The following is a 22,929-nucleotide window of genomic DNA, read 5'->3' as shown; positions in this document are numbered from 1 at the left end:
ATCAGCCTGTGAGCCCCCTCCATATTCCCTCACCCGGCGTGCGCCGTATCTATACAGCGGATGTCGGGAAGGGGTTAAAGGGGTTTTCCACCTTCTGATAACTGATGACCTATCCACTGGATAGGTTATTAGTATATCATCAGTGTGGGTCTGGATATTATGGCACATAATGCTATGTACAGAGCCGGAAGCAGTTGGCTCTGTACATAGCATAGCGGCCATGCTGCAGAACTGCAGATCTGCTCCTATTCACTTGACCAGCTGATTTCTGCAGTGTCCAGGCTTTGGACTCCCACAGATCATGTACTGATGACCTATCCGATGCTGGCCAGTAAAACGAGGCCCGATCAACGATACAGCATGTCAATCGGCCCTCGTTAGCGCCATTTACAAGGAGCAACAATCGTTAATGTTAGGGGACGAATGATCGTTAATACGATTGCTCGTTCCCATACATTTGCATAATGTTGGCAGCAGATCTCTCTGTCTACACAGGGAGATGTGCTGCCGACTAGCAATAATTTTTATGACCGCATACAAGATCCGATTAGATGATGAACGAGCGAGTGAAACGCTCATTTGCTCGATCATTGGTCTGTGTAAAAGAGCCTTTATTCTGGCGGACCCAACACCTCCTTGCATTACATGAAAAACCCATTGATTTCAATTGGAACTGTGGTGGAGATGCAGGGAAATTGAACTCTTCTGCTGGATTCCCCCACAAATTATATCTGATTGCTGGGTGTCCCAGCAGTGGGACACCCTGTGATCATTTTACTGTTGGGGATCTTTTTAACAAAAGGCATTGTCCAAAGTGAATAACCGTTTTAAAGATGAAGACTACACAGTAACCTCAAAAGGTAAGAACATATATTTGATTATGCTAGACAACGAGGTTATACTAGATAACTATATGAATTCCACTTTCCAGCTATAATGTTAATTAAAAAAAATTATGTTTAAAAAGGGGAAGGATACCCCATTAGCCAGAACAGGAATCTTCTACAAAGAGCGACGATCACTCTGGAGGATCTAGAATGTCTAATTATTGATTTCAATGTGTGCCACCCTTGATGCAAAGCAATGAACAGTCAAACCCTCTCAATGAGTGTATCATCACAGGAACTTCATAGTAAAGAGCGGTCCAAATAGGACAAACTGTTTAATAAAGTGGCACTGCATACTGTAAATATATGAGCAACTGCAGTCTATCCTCTGTCTGTAGCACATTGACAGAATACAGGTTGCTGTTAACGAAACTTGTATTCTGCTGATGGCACCTACAGGGCAGTGGTGGAGAATTTGAACTCCCTGCAGTACCCGTTGCAGGAGAAATGTAGCATTATATGTCAGCCATTGAAATGCATGGATACACCTTGTCTGCTGGAAGTGGAACCACTTTCCATTCTGGCACACAAAGGGGGTCCAGAGCTAAGGGTTGTTTTAGTTTCCGGTTACTCACATGAATGACATTCTTTTTGCTAGACATGTCTTCAGCCCAGTCTATGTAGGCACCTCGGAGGTCCATACTGCTCTCAGGCTTACTATTAGAGGGTTTCTGAAACAATGGAGACACGTATAGATAAGGTGATATCACCCACTGTAGTTAACAAAAAGTTATGTAGTGAGGCTTGGAATTACAAAGTTAACAAAACTAATTTATGGTAGCAAAGTTAAAATTACAACTGTCTGACTATATTCAAAAACTATTTGTCATGCAGTGTGCCACAATTTTTTTCCACAGGATTCATAAGAATCCATGACAAAATAACCTCTGTGTACCTCCATATGAAATTGGAGGCATATATAGATACAGTATGGGCTCTTAGCATGCTTTAGGTGCCATATTATGAATACGTACAACATGCATCTGTAATACGGCCATGTGAATGAGACTTTCAAGTGAACAATTGCAACATATACACTCAAAAGTAAACAGAGGTGTGTGAAAAATGTCAATAAGCACTCAAGAAATCATATTAGTATACAAAAAGCATAAACACTTTATTCAAATCGTACAAAAAGATAGGCATAAACGATAAAAACAATTAAACGGTTCCTGTGCAGTAAAACACAAAAAGATCAGGGGTACAAACCATAATAAGTCACTACCCCAAAACCACACCTCCTAGAAAATAATTGCTGCTTGCAACGGCCGCCGCTCCCCGCCGTATACTTTACTCTCCACGGTTTCTTCTGTCGCCTGGCCGCCATCACGTCCCTCCATCACTCCAGGATGCGCACTACATCGCCGCAGCTCTTTTCCTGAACTTCCTAGTGTGTGCTAACCCTTTTAGTGTTAATGGACCAGTGCCTGCCAAATTTCCACCCAGTTTTCCCTGGTTATAAAGAGGTACCTCCCTTTCCTATCCTTTCCTTGGCAATTAGGTTTCTCCTAGCTTGCTCCTGACACCCTGCATTATACTTTGTTTTGATTTCCTGTGATTGATCCCTGCCTGTACCTTTGATTATTTTGGCCTGTTACCCGTGACGAACCTCTGCCTCCTGGTCTGATCTTTAGGCCTCATGCACACTTCCATCACCGTTTTCACGGCCGTTTTTCATGGATCCGTGTGTCCGTGATTGTATCAATGTGGTTCCGGGGGGATTCCGTGTACACTTCCGTATTTCCGTTTCCGAGAGGAAACAAATTCAATTAAACATTAGAAATCTATATTGTGAGCGCCGCGCATGGTACTCGCTGTCCAGCCGTAGTCACTGTCCAGGGTGCTGAAAGAGTTACGATCAGTGCTGGATAGAGAGAAGGGGCTGCACTGATCAGAAGTAACTCTTTCAGCACCCTGGACAGTGCTGCCTTCAGTTTTTTGGACTGACCCATTGACTTGTATGGGCCCCATGGTCACAGAATTTCGGACGAAAGTAGGACATGCTCTACTTTTGTCAGAACGGAACAACGGGACCATCAAAAGAATGGAATTGTGCATGGCCCCATTGAAATTAATGGGTCAGGGTGCTAGCCGTCAAAAAAACAGCTAGCACCCTGAAAGAAAAAACAGAAGTGGGCATGAAGCCTTAACTCTACCAACCGTGTGTGCCCATCTGTCCTGACTTTTGCTATACCTAACTTTTCATACCTTTTGCTGTTTCTGCACCACGCCTGTTAACGTTGGCCGTCGCCAAAGGAGAGTTCTTCGGGGGTAGCGACCTGGGGTTCCCCAGCAGCAAAGTTCAAATCACTATATAAGGCAGGGGTCTCAAACACGCAGCCCGCGGGCACCAAAGCTCCCTCGGAAGAGGAGAGAGCAGGCCGAAGGAGGAGCACGCCGTCGCTCCTTCATGACGTCATGAAGGAGCGCAGTCCCTTTCCCGTGCTGCTGGATCGTTGGTGGTAGAGGAGCAATGGCCACACAGCGCCCTGTAGATAGTGAAACCCTCCCTGTAGATAGTGCAGCACACATCTAGGGCCCCACACATCCTACCCTGTTGACAGCGCTACACCCCCTCCCTGTAGATAGCTCCATTGGGGCTCTCCATAGGAGGGGAGTCCCCAGCCAGAGTGTTGCCGACACTCTGGCTGGGATTCCTCTGCTGAAGGAGCCCCTGAAGTCGCTGTCCATATGGAAAGTGACTTCAGGGGCTCCTCCAGCAGAGGAATCCCCAGCCAGAGCATCGGCAATGCTCTGGAAGGGAAATACGGTCCAGGAGGATCCCCTGACATCACTGTCCATATATGGATAGTGATTTCAGGTTCTCCTCCAGCAGAGGAATCCCCGGCCAGAGTGTCAGCAACACTTTGGCAGGGATATGCAGTCCAGGAGGGTCCCTGACATCACTGTCCATATATGGACAGTGACTTCAGGGCTCCTCCAGCAGTGCTCTTGCCGGGGATTCCACTCCTAGAGGGAGCCCCAATGGAGCTATCTATAGGGGTGGTGTGTGGCACTATCTATATATCTATAGGGGGTATCTATGTGCCACTATGTATAGAGGGAGTGTGGTATATCTATAGGTGTGAGAGTGAGTGAGTGTGTGTGTGTGTGTGTGTGTGTGTGTGTGTGTGTGTGTGTGTGTGTGTGTGTGTCACTATCTACAAAGGGGTGTGTGGCACTATCTACAGAGGGCACTGTATCACTATTTACAGAGGGCACTGTGGCATTATCCATAGGAGGCACTGTGGAATTATGTTCAGAGGGCACTGTGGCATTACCTACAGAAGCCACTGTGGCATTATCTAGGGAGGGAGGCACTTTCTACAAAGGGCATTGTGGCATTATCTACAGAGGGCACTGTGGCATTATCTAAAGAGGGAACTGTGGCAGTATCTACAGAGGGAACTGTGGCAGTATCTAAAAATGGGCTGCCCAATCTTGAAATTCTTGTGTCTGCCAAACACTGCCAACTGAGCCGCCGGACTGCATTTAGCGACACCTAAACTGGAAAACTGGATTGTTAACATAAACATGTGGAGTAAACATGTTTAATTTCCGGTACATATAACAAATAACTAATTGATTAACAATAATTTTGTATTGTATCAAATTTGAAAGTAATGTGGCCCATCAACTTCACATTTTTTCTGTGTGGCCCAATCACCCAGCCGAGTTTGAGACCCCTGGTATAGGGGTTAAAGGTGAATACCTGGGGTTCCCTTAGAATTCAATCCATGGTTTACCCCCTTGTCAAATCCCTTTGTAACACAATGGGTTACACCATCCTTTGTCGGCCCTGTGACAGTCTCACTATGTTAAAGGGGTTGTCCCAAGTTGACTCAAATGTTTTTTTTTAAACATTCTAAGCAGGAAATGAATTTTAAAACATTTGCTGTTAAAAAATTTAAAAAATTCATTTCCTAAGTGCCTTTTTTTTACACTTGATAACTCAGCAAGTGCTGGTTATCTTTTCTAAAAATGGGCGTGAGCGGCTTGATGTTAATCAAGCCGCTCCGCTCTGCAGTGTGCGCGCTCCCGATGTTGCTAGATACTGTAGTTCTAGCAACATCGGGAGAATGTTCGTCTCAAGCGGGCATGGTAAACCCGATTGAGACGAACTTACCGTGAATGTCATCAACCCTACAATACACTACACTACATTACACTACACTACACTACACTACATTCACCCCGTTTCGGCAAACAACTTCTCTCTCCCCCCCTGTCACTACATGTAATTTGTGTAGCCGCCGCATCAGCACCCGGCGAACAACTAAAAATATATAAAAAAAATAAACTCACCTAAGACGTTCTAACGGCGCTCTGAATGGTCCCGTCACTTGCCATCTTCCTTCTTCTTGGCGCCGCTCGCATTCATAGTAACAATGCGTTGTGGCGCTGATGACGTAATCATATCAGGCACACGTGATTACGTCATCTGCGCCCACCGCTATGTTATTGTGAATGGGAGCAGTAAGAAGAAAAGTGACGGGACCTTTTAGCTCTTCGTGGGAACGTCTTAGGTGAGTTTATTTTTGTATGTATGTTGTCATGTATGTGTATATTTGCATGTATGTATGCATGTATGTATGTATGTATATGTATGTTTTCTTGTATGTATGTTGTCATGTTTGTATGTGTATGTATGTATGGTTGCTTGTATGTATGTTTGCTTGTATGTATGTTTGCTTGTATGTATGTTTGCTTGTATGTATGTTGTCATGTTTGTATGTGTATATGTGCATGTATGTGTATATGTGCATGTATGTTTGCATGTATGTATGTTTGCATGTATGTATGTTTTCATGTATGTATGTTTTCTTGTATGTATGTATGTATGTTGTCATGTTTGCATGTGTATATGTGCATGTATGTATGTTTGCATGTATGTATGTTTTCTTGTATGTTTGTATGTTGTCATGTTTGTATGTGTATATGTGCATGTATGTTTGCATGTATTTATGTTTTCATGTATGTATGTTTTCATGTATGTATGTTTGCTTGCATGTATGTTTGTATGTATGGTTTCTTGTATGTATGTTGTCATATTTGTATGTGTATATGTGCATGCGTGTATATGTGCATGTATGTTTGCATGTATGTATGTATGTATGTTTGCTTGTATGTATGTTTGCTTGTATGTATGTATGTTTTCTTGTATGTATGTATGTATGTTTGCTTGTATGTATGTTGTCATGTTTGTATGTGTATATGTGCATGTATGTGTATATGTGCATGTATGTTTGCATGTATGTATGTTTGCATGTATGTATGTTTTCATGTATGTATGTTTTCTTGTATGTATGTATGTATGTATGTTGTCATGTTTGCATGTGTATATGTGCATGTATGTATGTTTGCATGTATGTATGTTTTCTTGTATGTTTGTATGTTGTCATGTTTGTATGTGTATATGTGCATGTATGTTTGCATGTATTTATGTTTTCATGTATGTATGTTTTCATGTATGTATGTTTGCTTGCATGTATGTTTGTATGCATGTTTTCTTGTATGTATGTTGTCATATTTGTATGTGTATATGTGCATGCGTGTATATGTGCATGTATGTTTGCATGTATGTATGTATGTATGTTTGCTTGTATGTATGTTTGCTTGTATGTATGTATGTTTTCTTGTATGTATGTATGTATGTTTGCTTGTATGTATGTATGTATGTTTGCTTGTATGTATGTTGTCATGTTTGTATGTGTATATGTGCATGTATGTATGTTTGCATGTATGTATGTTTGCATGTATGTATGTTTGCATGTATGTATGTTTGCATGTTGTCATGTTTGTATGTGTATATGTGCATGTATGTTTGCATGCATGTATGTTTGCATGTATGTATGTTTGCATGTATGTATGTTGTCATGTTTGTATGTGTATATGTGCATGTATGTTTGCATGTATTTGTTTTCATGTATGTATGTTTTCATGTATGTATGTTTGTATGTATGTTTTCTTGTATGTATGTTGTCATGTTTGTATGTGTATATGTGCATGTATGTTTGCATGTATTTATGTTTTCATGTATGTATGTTTTCATGTATGTATGTTTGCTTGCATGTATGTTTGTATGTATGTCTTCTTGTATGTATGTTGTCATGTTTGTATGTGTATATGTGCATGTGTGTATATGTGCATGTATGTTTGCATGTATGTTTGCATGTATGTATGTATGTTTGCTTGTATGTATGTTTGCTTGTATGTATGTATGTTTGCTTGTATGTATGTATGTATGTTTTCTTGTATGTATGTATGTATGTTTGCTTGTATGTATGTATGTTTGCTTGTATGTATGTTTGCTTGTATGTATGTTTGCTTGTATGTATGTTTGCTTGTATGTATGTATGTTTGCTTGTATGTATGTATGTATGTATGTATGTTTGCTTGTATGTATGTTGTCATGTTTGTATGTGTATATGTGCATGTATGTGTATATGTGCATGTATGTTTGCATGTATGTATGTATGTTTTCATGTATGTTTGCATGTATGTATGTTTGCATTTATGTATGTTTGCATGTATGTTTGCTTGTATGTATGTTTTCTTGTATGTATGTATGTTGTCATGTTTGTATGTGTATATGTGCATGTATGTTTGCATGTATGTATGTTTTCATGTATGTATGTTTGCATGTATGTATATTTGCATGTATGTATGTTTGCATGTATGTATGTTTGCATGTATGTATGCTTGCATGTATGTATGTTTGCATGTATGTTTGCATGTATGTATGTTTTCATGTATGTATGTTTGCATGTATGTATGTATGCATGTATGTATGTTGTCATGTTTGTATGTGTATATGTGCATGTATGTTTGCATGTATGTATGTTTGTTTGTATAAATGTCTGTATGGCCATGTATGATACTGTCTGCTGGCGCCCTGTATCTAAGCCAACTTTGCCGCAGGCTTTTATACATGGTATAACAGTCAGTATCACACATGAAAGTGAAACTAAGCCTACGACATGTTTTATTTCATTTTTTTTCTTATATTTTTGATTTTTTACAGGTTTGGTGTTTGGACTACTTCGGTTTCGAGGACTACTTAGATGACGCTTTTTTTTCATCAATAAAATGGTTAATGAGGGTTGTGTTGGGGGTGCTTTATTTCAATAAAATATTTTATCTATATCTTTGTGTTTTATTTTCAAGTTTTATTACTATCACTTTAGTAATGGCCGCTGTCTGAGTGACAAGGTCCATTACTAAGGGGAGGCTTAGTGTTAGCCGGTACAGAGGCTAACACTAAACACCATTATTACCCCGGTACCCAACACCACCAGGGGTGCCGGGAAGAGCTGGGTACGATCCAGTACCCGACCATCTGTCGTGATGGTCGGGCCCTGGGGCGGCCGCAGGCTGGTATTATGAGGCTGGGAAGGGCCAAAAACAGTGGACCTTCCCACCCTTGTAATGCTAGGCTGCTGCTGCTGTGTTGTATCTGGCTGGTTATAAAAATGGGGGGGACCCCACGTCATTTTTTTTTATTATTTATTATTTTTATTAAAAAGACATGGGGTTCCACCCAATTTATCATAGCCAGCCACAAACACAGTGTTATTAGCCTGGGAATGTACTAAACCAGTGGCCCCTCCCACCCGTGTAATGCCAGGCTGCTGCGGCCTTGTATATGGCTGGTTATTAAAAATGTGGGGGACCCAACGTCTATTGTTAAATTTAAAAAAAAAACGACGTGGGGGTCCCCCACATTTTTATAACCAGCCCGATACAACACAGCAGCAGCAGCCTAGCATTACAAGGGTGGGAAGGTCCACTGTTTTTGGCCCTTCCCAGCCTCATAATACCAGCCTACGGCCGCCCCAGTACCCGACCATCACAACAGATGGTCGGGTACTGGATCGTACCAAGCTCTTCCCGGCACCCCTGGTGGTGGTGGGTACCGGGGTAATAATGGGTGGTTAGTGCTAGCCTCTGCACCGGCTAACACTAAGTACCGCCTTTATAATGGACGCTGTCAATCAGCCAACTACCATTATCTAGGCACTAATAAAGTTTGAAAAAAAAACACAAAGACAATTTTTTTTATTGAAATAAGAAATCCCCAACAAAACCCTCGTTAACCATTTTATTAAAATTTTCAAAAAACGTAGATCTACGCAGTAGTCCAACGAATCAAAGACGTAGTCCAATTGGTACATCAAAATCTGCAACAAAATAAAAAAAAGTTATCAATGTGAACAATACCGATACTTATACTCACCTACACACACACAAACAACCACACACAAACATATACACAAACACATATAAACACACACCCATATATTACATAAACACATACATACACACAAACACATGTACACAAACACCCATATATACACAAACACATACACACAAACATACACAAACACACACACATACACAAACACACACACAAACACACACACACATAAACATATACACAAACACACCCATATATACACAAACACACACACATAAACTCCAAAAAACACACATATACACACAAACCTATACACAAACACATGTACACAAACACACAAATATACATATACAAAAATACACAAACATATACACACAAACACACCCATATATACACACACACACACAAACATACGTACACAAACACACCCAAATATACACAAACACACATACACATACACAAACACGCCCATATATACACAAACACACACATATATACACAAACACACACATATATACACAAACACACACGTATATACACAAACACACACGTATACAAAAACACACACAAACATACACACAAACCTATACACATATGCACAAACACACCCATATATACACAAACACACACATATACACACAAACATATACACACAAACATACCCATATATACACAAACACAAACCCACACATATACAAAAACACACACACACACACAAACACACCCATATATACACACACATATACACACACACACCCAAATATACACAAACACGCCCATATATACACAAATACACCCATATATACACAAACACACACGTATACAAAAACACACACAAACATACACACAAACCTATACACATATGCACAAACACACCCATATATACACACACACACACATATACACACACACCCAAATATACACAAACACGCCCATATATACACAAATACACCCATATATACACAAACACACACGTATACAAAAACACACACAAACCTATACACATATGCACAAACACACCCATATATACACAAACACACACATATACACACAAACATATGTACACAAACACACCCATATATACACAAACCCACACATACAAAAACACACACACACACACATATACACAAAAATATACACATACACACAAATACACCCATATATACACTCACACATAAACACACACACACACACACACACACACACACAAACACATATACACAAACACACCCATATATACACAGACACACACACACACACACACAAAAACATATACACACTTACCTTTAGCGGAGCGCAGACTTCTCCTTGCGACGGGTGCCTTCCACTGCATCTTCTGCGCATGCGCCGAGAAGCGTCGAGACGCGCGTTCACGAGCAAATGACATCCTCTGCTCAGGGCGCAGAGGATGTCATTACGCATGCGCGGCCACCGCTAAAGGTAAATAGCGGTGGCCGGGAACCTAGGCAACGAGCAGGATACAAAGAGGGACCGACCGCACCTTCAATCAACGATATCAAGAAAACGACATCGCTGGACGACGGACAGGTAATTAGAATTCTTCTTATTTTTACATGGGGGAGCTTTATAGCTCCATTTATCAACTTTGGACAACCCCTTTAAATATGTACTATTATAGTAATGTTACCATCTCCAGATTTAGACTTATAACCCAAACATGCAAATTTAACAGATAATTAAGGATATTATCACTATAAGAAATATAACCAACAAAGTAAAAAGCAAACCTTCGTAAGAATGTACAATAACAATCACAAAATATCCTGTCAAACACGTCTGGTATACAGTGAGAAAAATATAAAATACAACCAATAAGGAGAAGTAATTTAGAAAGCTGGATGGAGGTAACCCCGACTGTCTGAATCACTTCTCCTTATTGCTGATATTTTATATTTTTCTCACTATATTTCAGACATTTTTGAGGGGATATAAGTGACCTACACAATATTGTGTAATTGGTGCATTCTTGAAAAGGGTTGTTTTATTTCCTTTATTGGTTATATTGCTTATAGGGATAATACCGATAATACCCTATATTATTTGCTACTTTTGCATGTTTTGGTTATTAGTCTAAATTTGGAGATGGTGCCGTTGCTATAATAGTGCATATTTAACAGAACTTCTTGGAGAAGTGGTTTTGGGGTTGCGACTTATCACAGTTTGCACCCCTGAGCTTTTTGTCTAGTACCGCACAGGCCTTTTTAAAAAAAATGATAGTCCATGTTTATATTTTTGTATGATTACATGATTTCTTGTATGCTTATTTTCATTTTCACTCTGTTTTCTTTTGAGTGCATATGCTACATTTTTTGGTGTGTGGCAATTAGTGTACCATTACATCTAAATAGCTGTGCCAATATCACCTTATTACCTATGATTGAAAAGTATTTCCCTAAATCCCTGGTTGCTTTGCTCCTGGGTGAGGCCCCCTGCACACGACCGTGCCCATAATCACCGCCACGGACAGCCTCCAGCATTTGAGGGCCGTGCTCCCATATAAAGTCCTATCTTTTGCTGAGCCTTTCTACGGCACGGACACCTTCCCGTAAATATACGGGAAGGTGTCCGTGGGTAATAGAAATGAATGGGTCCATAATTACGGACCGTAATTACGGATGAATTCTTTGGTCATGCGCATGGGGCCTGATAAACCCTCAGGTCTGAATAACCAGCAACGCAAGCTTTCCCAGTTCATGTGCATGGTAGCTAGGATTTCAATAGCGGCAAGCTGGAAATCCAAACGTTTGTCTTCCAATTTAGTTAAGGAGAGAATAATTGCAATGCTGGTATGTGAAAACATTTATGCTCTCCGAACGGACAGTCTGGAACAATTCAGAAACCATTTGCAATGGAAGCATTACCTTTGAAATCAATGGTAATGAAAACGGAAGCTATGGTTTCCATTGGCTTTCCATTCAAGGGTTCCCTGATGGAAAGGTCAAATGGAACCCATGAACGGAACCCCAATGCTGATGTGAACGAGGCCTAATATACATTCCGGTATAGTAGTAGTTACTGCTTGTACATAGATTACAGCGGGGCTGGTCACATGACAAAGAGTTGTATCGCCATCAAAGACGGCTGTGCAACTAGACTTCCAGTACTCCAGCAGCACTATAAAAATCTATGAAAGTCTCAGAATCAGCGCGACAGAGGAACCAGAATGTATATTAGCGATTGTACTCACCTACTGCAGTGACTAAACAGCTTATAATTTTTGGTCCCCACATAACCCCTTTAACATATAAGTGGTAGGACTTACCCAACCAGACGGGGCCTGAACTTTTGGGTCCTTATAAAATACTAGACTGTTTCCTGTCAAAACTACTAAAGCCGTATTCCAATGTTTCCTAAAGTGCAAAAGAGAAACAATGATTCAAGATATCAAAATATTTAAAATTGTTCTGAAATGCCCCTCATTCTCCCTGATATTATCTATTATTACAATTTCAAGAAAAATGTGTTTCCTCATACAAATCAGCACCACAATTTTATTAGTACAATATATGAGAATCATGTCATAATAATAAATTAATAATTTTGCTATCCTCCAAAAAAACTGCATATGATCATGGACAGAAGAATATAGTTTTATAACATGCTGTGACATCCTGGGGACCACTTAGCTCATGGGATCGCCATCTCCCAGGTGAGATGGTTGGCACACATAGAAAGTTCACTCCAACTCCTTGAGTAAAAGGTTTAAACCAGCCGCAGCTAGCTTTATTGTCTTCACGACAGCAATCAGTGGTACAACAATAAACATACAAAATAAACCCTAGGCCGTCCAGCCTCTAACTAACACATTCAGTGTCCCTCACTATGAGACACTGAGCCTTGTGCCCAGCAACTCAAAACCTTCAGTTTTACCTCACACGGTGGTGCCTCTCACAGGCTAGCATGCCTGTCTTCCCCAGACTGAGAGCCCTGTGTGAACAGCACACACCTGAATTAAAGAGCCGTCTCAGGTGAAGCCTAACTAGGCTCATTAGACAGCGCAAGACATGGACTGTCTGTATGGAGTGGAAGCCCGCCCTTCTCCTTCACACTCCAGCAAACCAGGCCCTATTCCAGGCTTTACACGCAAACAATAGCAGAGAAAACCCTCTCTGCTGTACATACTCCCTGGTTGCTTAAAACCCGAGTTTCTTCACTGTCCAGTAGCTGCACTGCTACAATGCTTACAACAATCTCTAAGCTTGCAAGAAAAGTTTTGTATAAAAAAAAAAAAGTTTAAAAGTTCAGTTCACTTCACAAAGCAATCCTGGTCGGGAAACGTATCCGGAATTTTTGGCTTTAATCATAATTCCAAAAATCCTGCGCAATGCCTGAATGAGAGGCACATGTTACACATATACTCTAGTTATTTAGCATGTGCCTAAGACACAAGGTCTGATATTCCGATAATAAAAAAAAAATCCAACATTCAGGTTTCCAAATGCCACATAAAACATAGTTGCATTAACTAGGGAAACAATGTGTGTCCCAAATGTATTTTTTTTATATGGGAACAAGTGTAAACTTTTATATTAAACCATCTTTCTCCTTTAGATGGGTTGTCTGAGAAGGAAAATAAAAGGTATTTTTTTAATTCCAAGAATAGCGCCACTCATTTTCATGGGCTGTAACTGCTTTTTCAGTTCAACCCCATTAACTAGAATGTAATTGAACTGCAAAACAACAGCCCATGGAGTGGCAACTTTTTCTAGATGAAAAAAAAAAAATACGCCCAGTTTTTCTAATCTCAGATAAATAATTTGTAGGACTTCTTTCCATCTCAATGTCACAAACTTGTACTATAGGGGTATGTGCACACTGGGTGAATTAGCTGCGGATTTTCTTCAACAGATTTCATATCAACAAATCTCATCCACATGGTTGCCGAAAAATATGCAGAAAAATTTCAGTACGGATTCTCAGCATGTCATATTCTCTTGTAAAAACGCAGAATTTCTGCACAGAAAATCCAGTTGGATATTCTGCAGTGTTTACTCCGTGTGCGGTTGTACCCTTACATTGTTTATGTATTCTACAATAAGTTTTTATGGGCACAATAAAGAAAGCAACCAGAATATAGATTATTGAAAACGGTTTATTCTCAGTATATATATGGTGATTTGTATTGTGTGATTCCTTAACTTACTTCAGCTTCTTTCCACCTTCTGCTATCTTAGTCTTGTTTAACTGACCCGCCTTTTCCACCTCCTGGAAAATAACCAAAAACGAGACTGACTGTACAAATGTCTTCATTTATTTTGTTAACAAAACATATAATGCCCAAAATCGAAACAACTTATTTTATCCCCTAGAGGTAAGCGGCTAATATCTAATATAACAAAGTGAAATGTATTCTTTCTTCCTAAAAAATGCTATAAAAAAAACCTTATACTAATAAAGTTCTAATAAAAGATTATATATTTTTTTTTTACATCCATTAAATTGCAACTTTCATCAAGATTTAACTCTAGCTTTTGAAAAGGAAGAGAGGAAATCCAGGCATATAGGCAGGTTAGCCATAAAAATTGTCTTTGTATAACCTTTGTTTGGATCACACATTAAGTTTTGATGCAGCTATAAAGAAAATGCTGATGAATTTTAGTTTCTTTTGTGTCTACTCCTTTGTTTGGCTAAAATAGAATGAGCCAAAAATTGCCCCAAAAACGGTTTTAAAACTGCGTGTGTGATCCTAGCCTAATGACTAATACACAGAAATACCCAGGTAGTTGACGAGCAAATAATTCAATTTTATTAACCAAAATTACCAAAGGGCAACAAAAGCCTGTTTTTTTCCCCAACTAACTAATTTCTATAGAAGTGAATACATAGTAACAATCTTTATTGAAAAAACCCAAAAAGACAAATCAAATTGAAGTTAAAAATACAATGCAATCCTGCAGAGGAAGTACACCCAGTAATGCAGCTACAGTTAGGCCCGGAATTATTTGGACAGTGACTGTAATGATGGGGGTAGGGAAACAGACAAGTGAGCCCTAATCTACCCGCCACTCAGTCCCTGCCTACTTGCAACGACCCGCCCTAGGCGACGGGGTACAACTGGACGACGGTCCCTACACTCAATAAGTGCACGACAGACAAACAGACAAGGGAACACAGAACCTAAGGGAAACGGGGCAGTTGCCCATGGCAACACCGTGAGCAACAAGAGTAGTAAACGAGCCGAGTCAAACCAGGAGAGCACGAGGTGCCAAACGCAGAGCAGGAGAGTAGTGAACAAGCCGAGTCAAACCAGGAGAGCACGAGGTACCAAACGCAGAGCAGGAGAGTAGTCAGCAAGCAAGGGTCAATACGAAGCAGGGACAAATAGTACAAGAAGCTGCAGCAGGGCCAGGAAACCAACAGAGAAGATTCACAAGCAAGGAGAAACAGGAAAGGCAGGTATAAATAGACAGAGGGCGGGAGCTAGCTCCGTCTGGCCAGGCTGCGATAGGCTCTCCCACTCCTAAGCCTGCCATCCTGAGTGGTGGAAGATGGAGTCAGTCTCACAGACCTAGAAGCAGGTGCAGACTGATTACCTATGGGCATTGATAAAGAAGCTGTGCCTTTCAGATCCTTTACAGTGACACAATCTTCATGATTTGGGCTCGGCATGCCACCACATTGGATTTGAAATGAAACAACTGAGATGCAATTGAAGTGTAGACTTTCAGGTTTAATTCAAGGGGTTGAAGAAAAATATCCTGTGAAACGTTTAGGAATTGCAACAATTTTTATACACAACCTCCTCATTTGCGGCTCAAAAGTAATTGGACAAATTAACATTACCATAAATAAAATGTTTTTTTTAAAATACTTTGTAGAGAATCCTTTGCAGGCAATGACTGTCTGAAGTCTGGAACCGCTGGACATCACCAAACGCTGGCTTTCCTCCCTTGTGATGCTTTGCTAGGCCTTTACTGCACCTGTCTTCAGTTGTTGAATGTTTGTGGGTCTTTCTGCCTTCAATTTTGTCTTAAGCAAGTGAAATGCATGCTCGATCGGGTTGAGATCTGGTGATTGTCTTGGCCATTGCAGAATATTCCACTTATTCACCTTAAAAATGTCCAGGGTTGCTTTCGACGTATGTTTTGGGTCATTGTCCATCTGTACTGTGAAACGACGTCCAATCAACTTTGCTGCATTTGGTTGAATCCAAATTATATCCCTGAACACTTCAGAATTCATCCGGCTGCTTCTGTCTTTAGTCACATCATCAATAAACCTTTGGCAACCATACATGCCCATGCCATCACACTCCCTCCACCATGTTTTACAGAGGATGTGGTGTTCTTTGGATCATGAGCCATTCCAAGCCTTCTCCTTACTTTCTTCCTCCTATCATTCTGGTACAGATTGATCTTAGTTTCATCTGTCCAAAGAATGCTGTTCCAGATGTTGTTTGGCAAAGTCTAATCTGGCCTTTCTATTTTTGAGGCTGATTAATGGTTTGCACCTTGGGGTGAACCCTCCTTATTTGCTGTCATCAAATCTTCTCTTTATGGTAGATTTAGATACTGATACACCTACTTCCAGTGTTCTTCACTTGGGTAGATGTTGTGAAGGGGTTTTTCTTCACCATGGAAAGGATTCTGCAATCGTCCACCACTGTTGTCTTCCGTGGATGTCCAGGCCTTTTGGAGTTCACGAGATCACCAGTGCGCTCTTTTTTTTCAAAAAATTACCAAACTGTTGATTTGGCCACTACTAACATTTGCGCCATCTCTTGGATGGATTTCTTAATTTTTTTCAGCCTAAGGATTGTCTGTTTCACTTGCATTGAGAGCTCCTTTGACCTCATGTTGTGGGTTCACAGCAACAGCTTCCAAATGCAAATGTCACACCTGGAATCAACTCTAGACCTTTTACCTGCTTAATTGATGATGGATGATGGGAGAATAGACCATGCAGCTCATTAAATAGCTTCTGAGATAATTGTCCAATTACTTTTGGTCCCTTAAAAAAGAGGCAACTACATATTAAACAGCTGTAATTCCTAAACCCTCCCTCAAATTAGGATGTGAATACCCTCAAATTAAAACTGAGAATTTAAGCCCATATTGATTATATAAGGCTATGTTCACACGCTGAGCCAAAAACGTCTGAAAATACGGAGCTGTTTTCAAGGGAAAACAGCACCTGATTTTCAGATGTTTTTTGAGCAACACACGTTTTTCGCGGCGTTTTTCGCGCCGTTTTTCGCGCCGTTTTTTCGGCCGTTTTTGGAGCTGTTTTCAATAGAGTCTATGAGAAAACGGCTCCAAAAACGTCCCAAGAAGTGTCCTGCACTTCTTTTGACGAGGCTGTAGTTTTACGCGTCGTCTTTTGACAGCTGTCAAACGACGACGCGTAAATTACAGGTCGTCGGCACAGTACGTCGGCAAACCCATTTAAATGAATGGGCAGATGTTTGCCGAAGTATTGTAGCCGTATTTTCAGACGTAAAACGAGGCATAATACGCCTCGTTTACGTCTGAAAATAGGTCGTGTGAACCCAGCCTCACTGTATATTCAATAGGTATTGGTAAACAGCTAAAATGCCAAAACTTGTGTCACTGTCAAAATAATTCTGGACCTAACTGTATGTCTCAGTATTATGCCAGCTGTAAAAAGGGAAGAGACTATCAAGTGACTGGTGGTCACTGACTAAGGTTATAGTGCATGATAACTGACTCTTGGTTCAAACTGCCAGAGGCTTGCATTGAGCTAAAAAGTCAGAAAAGCCCGCACCCCCCCCCCCCGGCATGTTTCGCTGCACAAGAGCTTCTTCAAGGGTTTAGGGGCTAAAGACGGCGCTCTCACGTCCCCATTTAAATCCTCCGGATGACGTAGAGAGTGACGTGTCAGTATAATAGGCCAATAGGCAGCGGTCTAAAGAGGCGAGTCTCTCCATCAAATGATCGATGTATCAATCGTTCAATTGTAAGTCCTCAGGGCCATTCAATAGCATGGAGATGCCGGTGAATATATGTAATATATGCGCCCAATGTTAAAGTGTTGGAAGAATTGCAGTGCGTAGTGAGTTACAAAGGGTGACTATAGGGGGGCTTTGTTCCCCCGAGCCAATTTTTATTGTACTCATGTAGAGGAGAGGTATAGCTAGGGTTGGAATGGCTATCATGTGATATCATTATTCATTATTGGCAATTTAAAAACTGACTTAGTATGTTAATGGTAGTTTGACAAAACAATTTTGGATAGAATAGGTGTAACAAATCAAAAGACAAAAATTGCCAAGAAAAGTTTTTTCATCATTACGACCAAAATAAAAAAATACACCCGCTTTTTCGCAATATAGTAATATTAACATATTTGTCAAAATGATAAGCGCAGATCCACGACAATTGAAACCTGCTGAATCCAAAGTTTTGGGAAATTTAAGTCAGGTGGAACAGATTGCCTTGGAAGAATAAAGTAAAAATGAGGAACCCTCTGACAAGGGGGGGGCAACATTGTAGCTATGAACCGTGCAGACTATGTTAGCATGGTACATTAACTACTAGATGACACCTCCACTTACTCTACTTTGGAAAGGAATCCTACTCATCATTTCCTTTTAAGTTTGCACTCCTTACTGATTGAAGCTGAATCGTAATCCTAATCCCACTTTAGTGATGTTTTACGCCCTGCCAAAAATGCAAAAGACCTTTCACATTGTCCCTGGCAGACCTATTGTCTCCGGTAGCGATAGCTTTACACAAGGGATCAGTACATATGTAGACGAAATCCTCTCACCCTTTAAAACCACTCTACCCTCTTTTCTTAGGGACACCAATTACACTGTCACCAGGATCCATGAGATTAATGTCTCTCCCACCACATTATTGGCCAGTAACATCATCTAGGACTTCTGGCAGTCCAGTATTTTTTGAGCACCAAGGGGACCGAATTTCACCCACACAATAAATTTGTGTTATCCCTCCCTGAATTTTTGCTAACTCATAATTATTTCACTTTTGATGGTAAATAATATCATCAAATAAAAGGCACTGCCATGGGCACAGTATGCGCACCTACTTTTTGGGGTGGTGGGAAAAATTTTCACTGTTTTCACTGATGATTTTTCTTCACTTGTCACATTGTTTTCTAGGGTCGTTATATTGACGACATTCTTATGGGATGAAGATAAAAATCTTTCTTGATTTCATGACTATACTTAACACTAAAAATATTGCCATGATATTCACTAAATTCAATAAATTTTCTGGGTCTTAAAATCTCATTGGACCCTGGTGGCAATGTCCATACAGACATTTACAGAAAAGCCACTGCAACCAATAGCTTCTTACATTGGAGGAGCCATCATCCACCCTCCTTAAAGAGAGGTATTCCCATTGGCCAATATCTGAGAGCCAAAAGAAACTGCTCAGACGAACCTTCTTTTCAAAAAGAGAGTGGATTATACCAAAAATTCCTAGCCCGTGGCTATCCTAGAAAGAGTCTACATAGGTTCTATGCCATGGTGACTAATAGAAGGGATCCCTTTTATGGCCATAACACAATATCAACAAAATCTTCCAAACCCATCAGGTGCATTGGCACCTATGACGCATGTGCCTCACAAGTTGTCAACATTTTGCGTAGATATTGCCCTATTCTATCTATTGACCCCAAATTTGCAAAATGTCATATCTACTACCTCTAGTGTGACAAATCCTTTGTGATTTCTTGGTCCATAGCCATTTAACTAAACAGAGATTCCACAACAAACTTGGTTGAAATGACCTATTAGGGGCTCTTACCCATGTGGTAGATATTCATTCTGTCCTCTTATGCCAAAAACAAAGACATTTTGTAACCCTGCCAATGGTAGGTGTCACAATGCGGGGTCAGGAACTGGAAAACACTAGGAGACCATTTGCAAGACAAACTTTAGGTACACAACAACGCTCAGGCACTGATCAAGAGGTCAGAGCCCTTTTTATAGTCCAGCAGCACTCTGGACTTGATTGCAGATTTCCTGCAATTGTGCGCGCACTGGCCCTTTAACCCCTTAAGGACGCAGCCTAGTTTTGGCCTTAAGACTCAGAGCCCATTTTTCAAATCTGACATATTTCACTTTATGTGGTAATAACGTGGGAATGCTTAAACCTACCCAAGCGATTCTGAGATTGTTTTCTCGTGACACATTGGGCTTCATGTTCATGGTAAAATTTGGTCGATATATTTAGTGTTTATTGGTGAAAAATTGCAAAATTTAGAGAAGATTTTGAAAAAATTGCATTTTTCAGAATTTAAATGCATCTGCTTGTAAAACAGACGGTTATACCACCCACAATAGTCACTAGTTCACATTTCCCATATGTCTACTTTAGATTGGCATCGTTTTTTGAACATTCTTTTATTTTTCTTGGACGTTACAAGGCTTAGAACATAAACAGCAATTTCTCATATTTTTAAGAAAATGTCAAATGCCTTTTATTTAAGGTACCTGTTCAGTTCTGAAGTGGCTTTGAGGGGCCTATGTATTAGAAACCCTGATAAAACACCCCATTTTAAAAACTAGACCCCTCAAAGTTTTCAAAACAGCATTTAGAAAGTTTTTTAACCCTTCAGGCATTTCACAGGAATTAAAGCAAAGTGGAGGTGAACTTTGCAAATTTCATTTTTCTTGCGGAATTTCAATTTTATTCATTTTTTTTTCGGTAACACAGAAGGTTTTACCAGAGAAACACTACTAAATATGTATTGTCCAGATTCTGCAGTTTTTAGAAATGTCCCACATGTGGCCCTACTGCGCTCGTGGACTAAAACACAAGCCCTAGAAGCAAAGAAGCACCTAGTGCATTTTGAGTCCTCTTTTTTATTAGAATATATTTTAGGCAGCATGCCAGGTTTGAAGAGGTGTTGAGGTGCCAAAACTGTAGGAATCCCCCAATAGTGACCCCATTTTGGAAACTAAACCCCTCAAGGAATTCATTTATGGTTGTTGTTACCATTTTGACCGCACAGTTTTTTCACAGCACCTATTTGAATTGGGCTGTGAAATGAAAAAAATGACATTTTTTCCAATAAAATGTCATTTGTGATCAACATTTCTTATTTTCACAGGGAACAAAATACCCCATTTGGTTGCCCAATTTGTCCTTAGTGTGGCAATACCCCATTTGTGGTGATAAACTGCCGTTTGGGCCCATGGGAGGGCTCAGAAGGAAAGGAGTGCTATATGTTTGTTGGAGTCCAGATATTGCTGGATTGGTTTTCGGGTGCCATGTCGCATTTGCAGAGCCTCAGGGGTATCAAAGCAATGGAAACCCACCAAAAGTGACCCCATTTTGGAAACTACACCCCTCAAGGAATTAATTTATGGTTGTTGTTAGCATTTTAAGCACACAGTTTTTTCACAGCACCTATTTCAATTGGGCTGTGACATTAAAAAAATTACATTTTTTCCAATAAGATGTAATTTTTTAGCAAAATTTCTTATTTTCACAGGGAACAAAATGCTCAATTTTGTTGCCCAATTTCTCCTGAGTGCAGCAATACCCCATTTGTGGCAATAAACTGCCGTTTGGGCCCATGGGAGGCCTCAGAAGGGAAGGAGCGCTGTGTGTTCTTTGGAATCCAGATTTTGCTGGATTGGTTTTCGGCTGCCATGTCGCATTTGCAGAGCCCCAGAGGTATCAAAGCAATGGAAACCCACCAGAAGTGACCCCATTTTGGAAACTACACCCCTCAAGGAATTCATTTATGGGTAATGTGACCATTTAGACCCCATAGTTTCTTCACAGAACTTATTTGAATTGGGCTGGGAATTAAAAAAATATATATTTTTTCCAATAATATGTCATTTTAGCTCAAAAATTCTTATTTTCACAAGAAATAAAATACTCCATTTTGTTGCCCAATTTGTCCTGAGTGCGGCAATACCCCATTTGTGGTGATAAACTGCCGTTTGGGCCCATGGGAGGGCTCAGAAGGAAAGGAGCGCTGTGTGTTCTTTGGAGTCCAGATTTTGCTGGATTGGTTTTCGGGTGCCATGTCGCATTTGCAGAGCCCCAGAGGTATCAAATCAATAGAAACCAATCACAAATGACCCCATTTTGGAAACTACACCCCTCAAGGAATTCATTTATGGGTGTTGTGACTATTTTGACCCCATAGTTTTTTCACAGAACTAATTTGAATTGGGCTGGGAATGAAAACAAAATTATTTTTTTCAAATAATATGTAGTTTTGGCTGAAAATTTCTTATTTTCACAAGAAACAAAATACCCCATTCTGTTGCGCAATTTGTTCTGAGGGCCGCAATACCCCATTTGTTGTGATAAACTGCCGTTTGGGCCCATGGGAGGGCTCAGAAGGAAAGGACCACCATTTGGCCTACTGGGGATTTTCTAGTGCGAAGTCATGTATGCAGAAGCACCTGAGGTACCAGTACAGTTGAAACCCACAAGAAGTGACCCCGTTTTAAAAACTACACCCTTAAGGCATTCATCTAGAGGTGAAGTGAGCATTTTGACCGGAGACCTACACCCCATAAACTGTAATGTGGGTTCTCCCGGGTATGGCAATACCCTACATGTGGCTGTTATCAGCTGCCTGGGCACACAGCAGGGCTCAGAGGGGAAAGACGAGGGGGGATAAGCTGTGCGGAGTGCATCAGGGTAAGTAAAATTGGGGTAAATTATAAACCAAGGGATGTATGATAAATTTTAAAACACTCTTTCATACAGAGCTCTGGTTATTCTGGACACGTGTCACATTGATATATTGTGTCATCCCTTATTGCCCTCTTATAGCAGACTTTGCACCTCTTTTGACTTTTTCCCTTCTTGCCAGTTTGGGGAACTTCCCCTGGAAAGTGTTGCCGCCCTGGTACGATGCGTG

The 22,929-nt window shown here is 40.5% G+C and overlaps 1 protein-coding gene across 1 annotated transcript in view; it reads right to left on the bottom strand.

Moving 5' to 3' along the window:
• The window catches only part of ARHGAP9 (Rho GTPase activating protein 9), a 174,495-nt gene that overhangs the window by 30,548 nt on the left and 121,018 nt on the right, over positions 1-22,929 (bottom strand). Inside the window, exons 7-9 of the mRNA XM_075850164.1 lie at positions 14,249-14,310; positions 12,368-12,455; positions 1,463-1,558 (exon numbers count right to left, since the gene is read on the bottom strand). Coding sequence (XP_075706279.1) covers positions 1,463-1,558; positions 12,368-12,455; positions 14,249-14,310 — 246 coding nt within the window. The remainder of the gene's footprint in view (positions 1-1,462; positions 1,559-12,367; positions 12,456-14,248; positions 14,311-22,929) is intronic.

This window comes from Rhinoderma darwinii, chromosome 2 (genome assembly GCF_050947455.1).
Source record: "Rhinoderma darwinii isolate aRhiDar2 chromosome 2, aRhiDar2.hap1, whole genome shotgun sequence".
In the NCBI taxonomy this organism is placed as follows: domain Eukaryota; kingdom Metazoa; phylum Chordata; class Amphibia; order Anura; family Rhinodermatidae; genus Rhinoderma; species Rhinoderma darwinii.
Note: the sequence above shows the minus strand (reverse complement) of the source record. Positions and strands in the feature narration are given on the sequence as shown.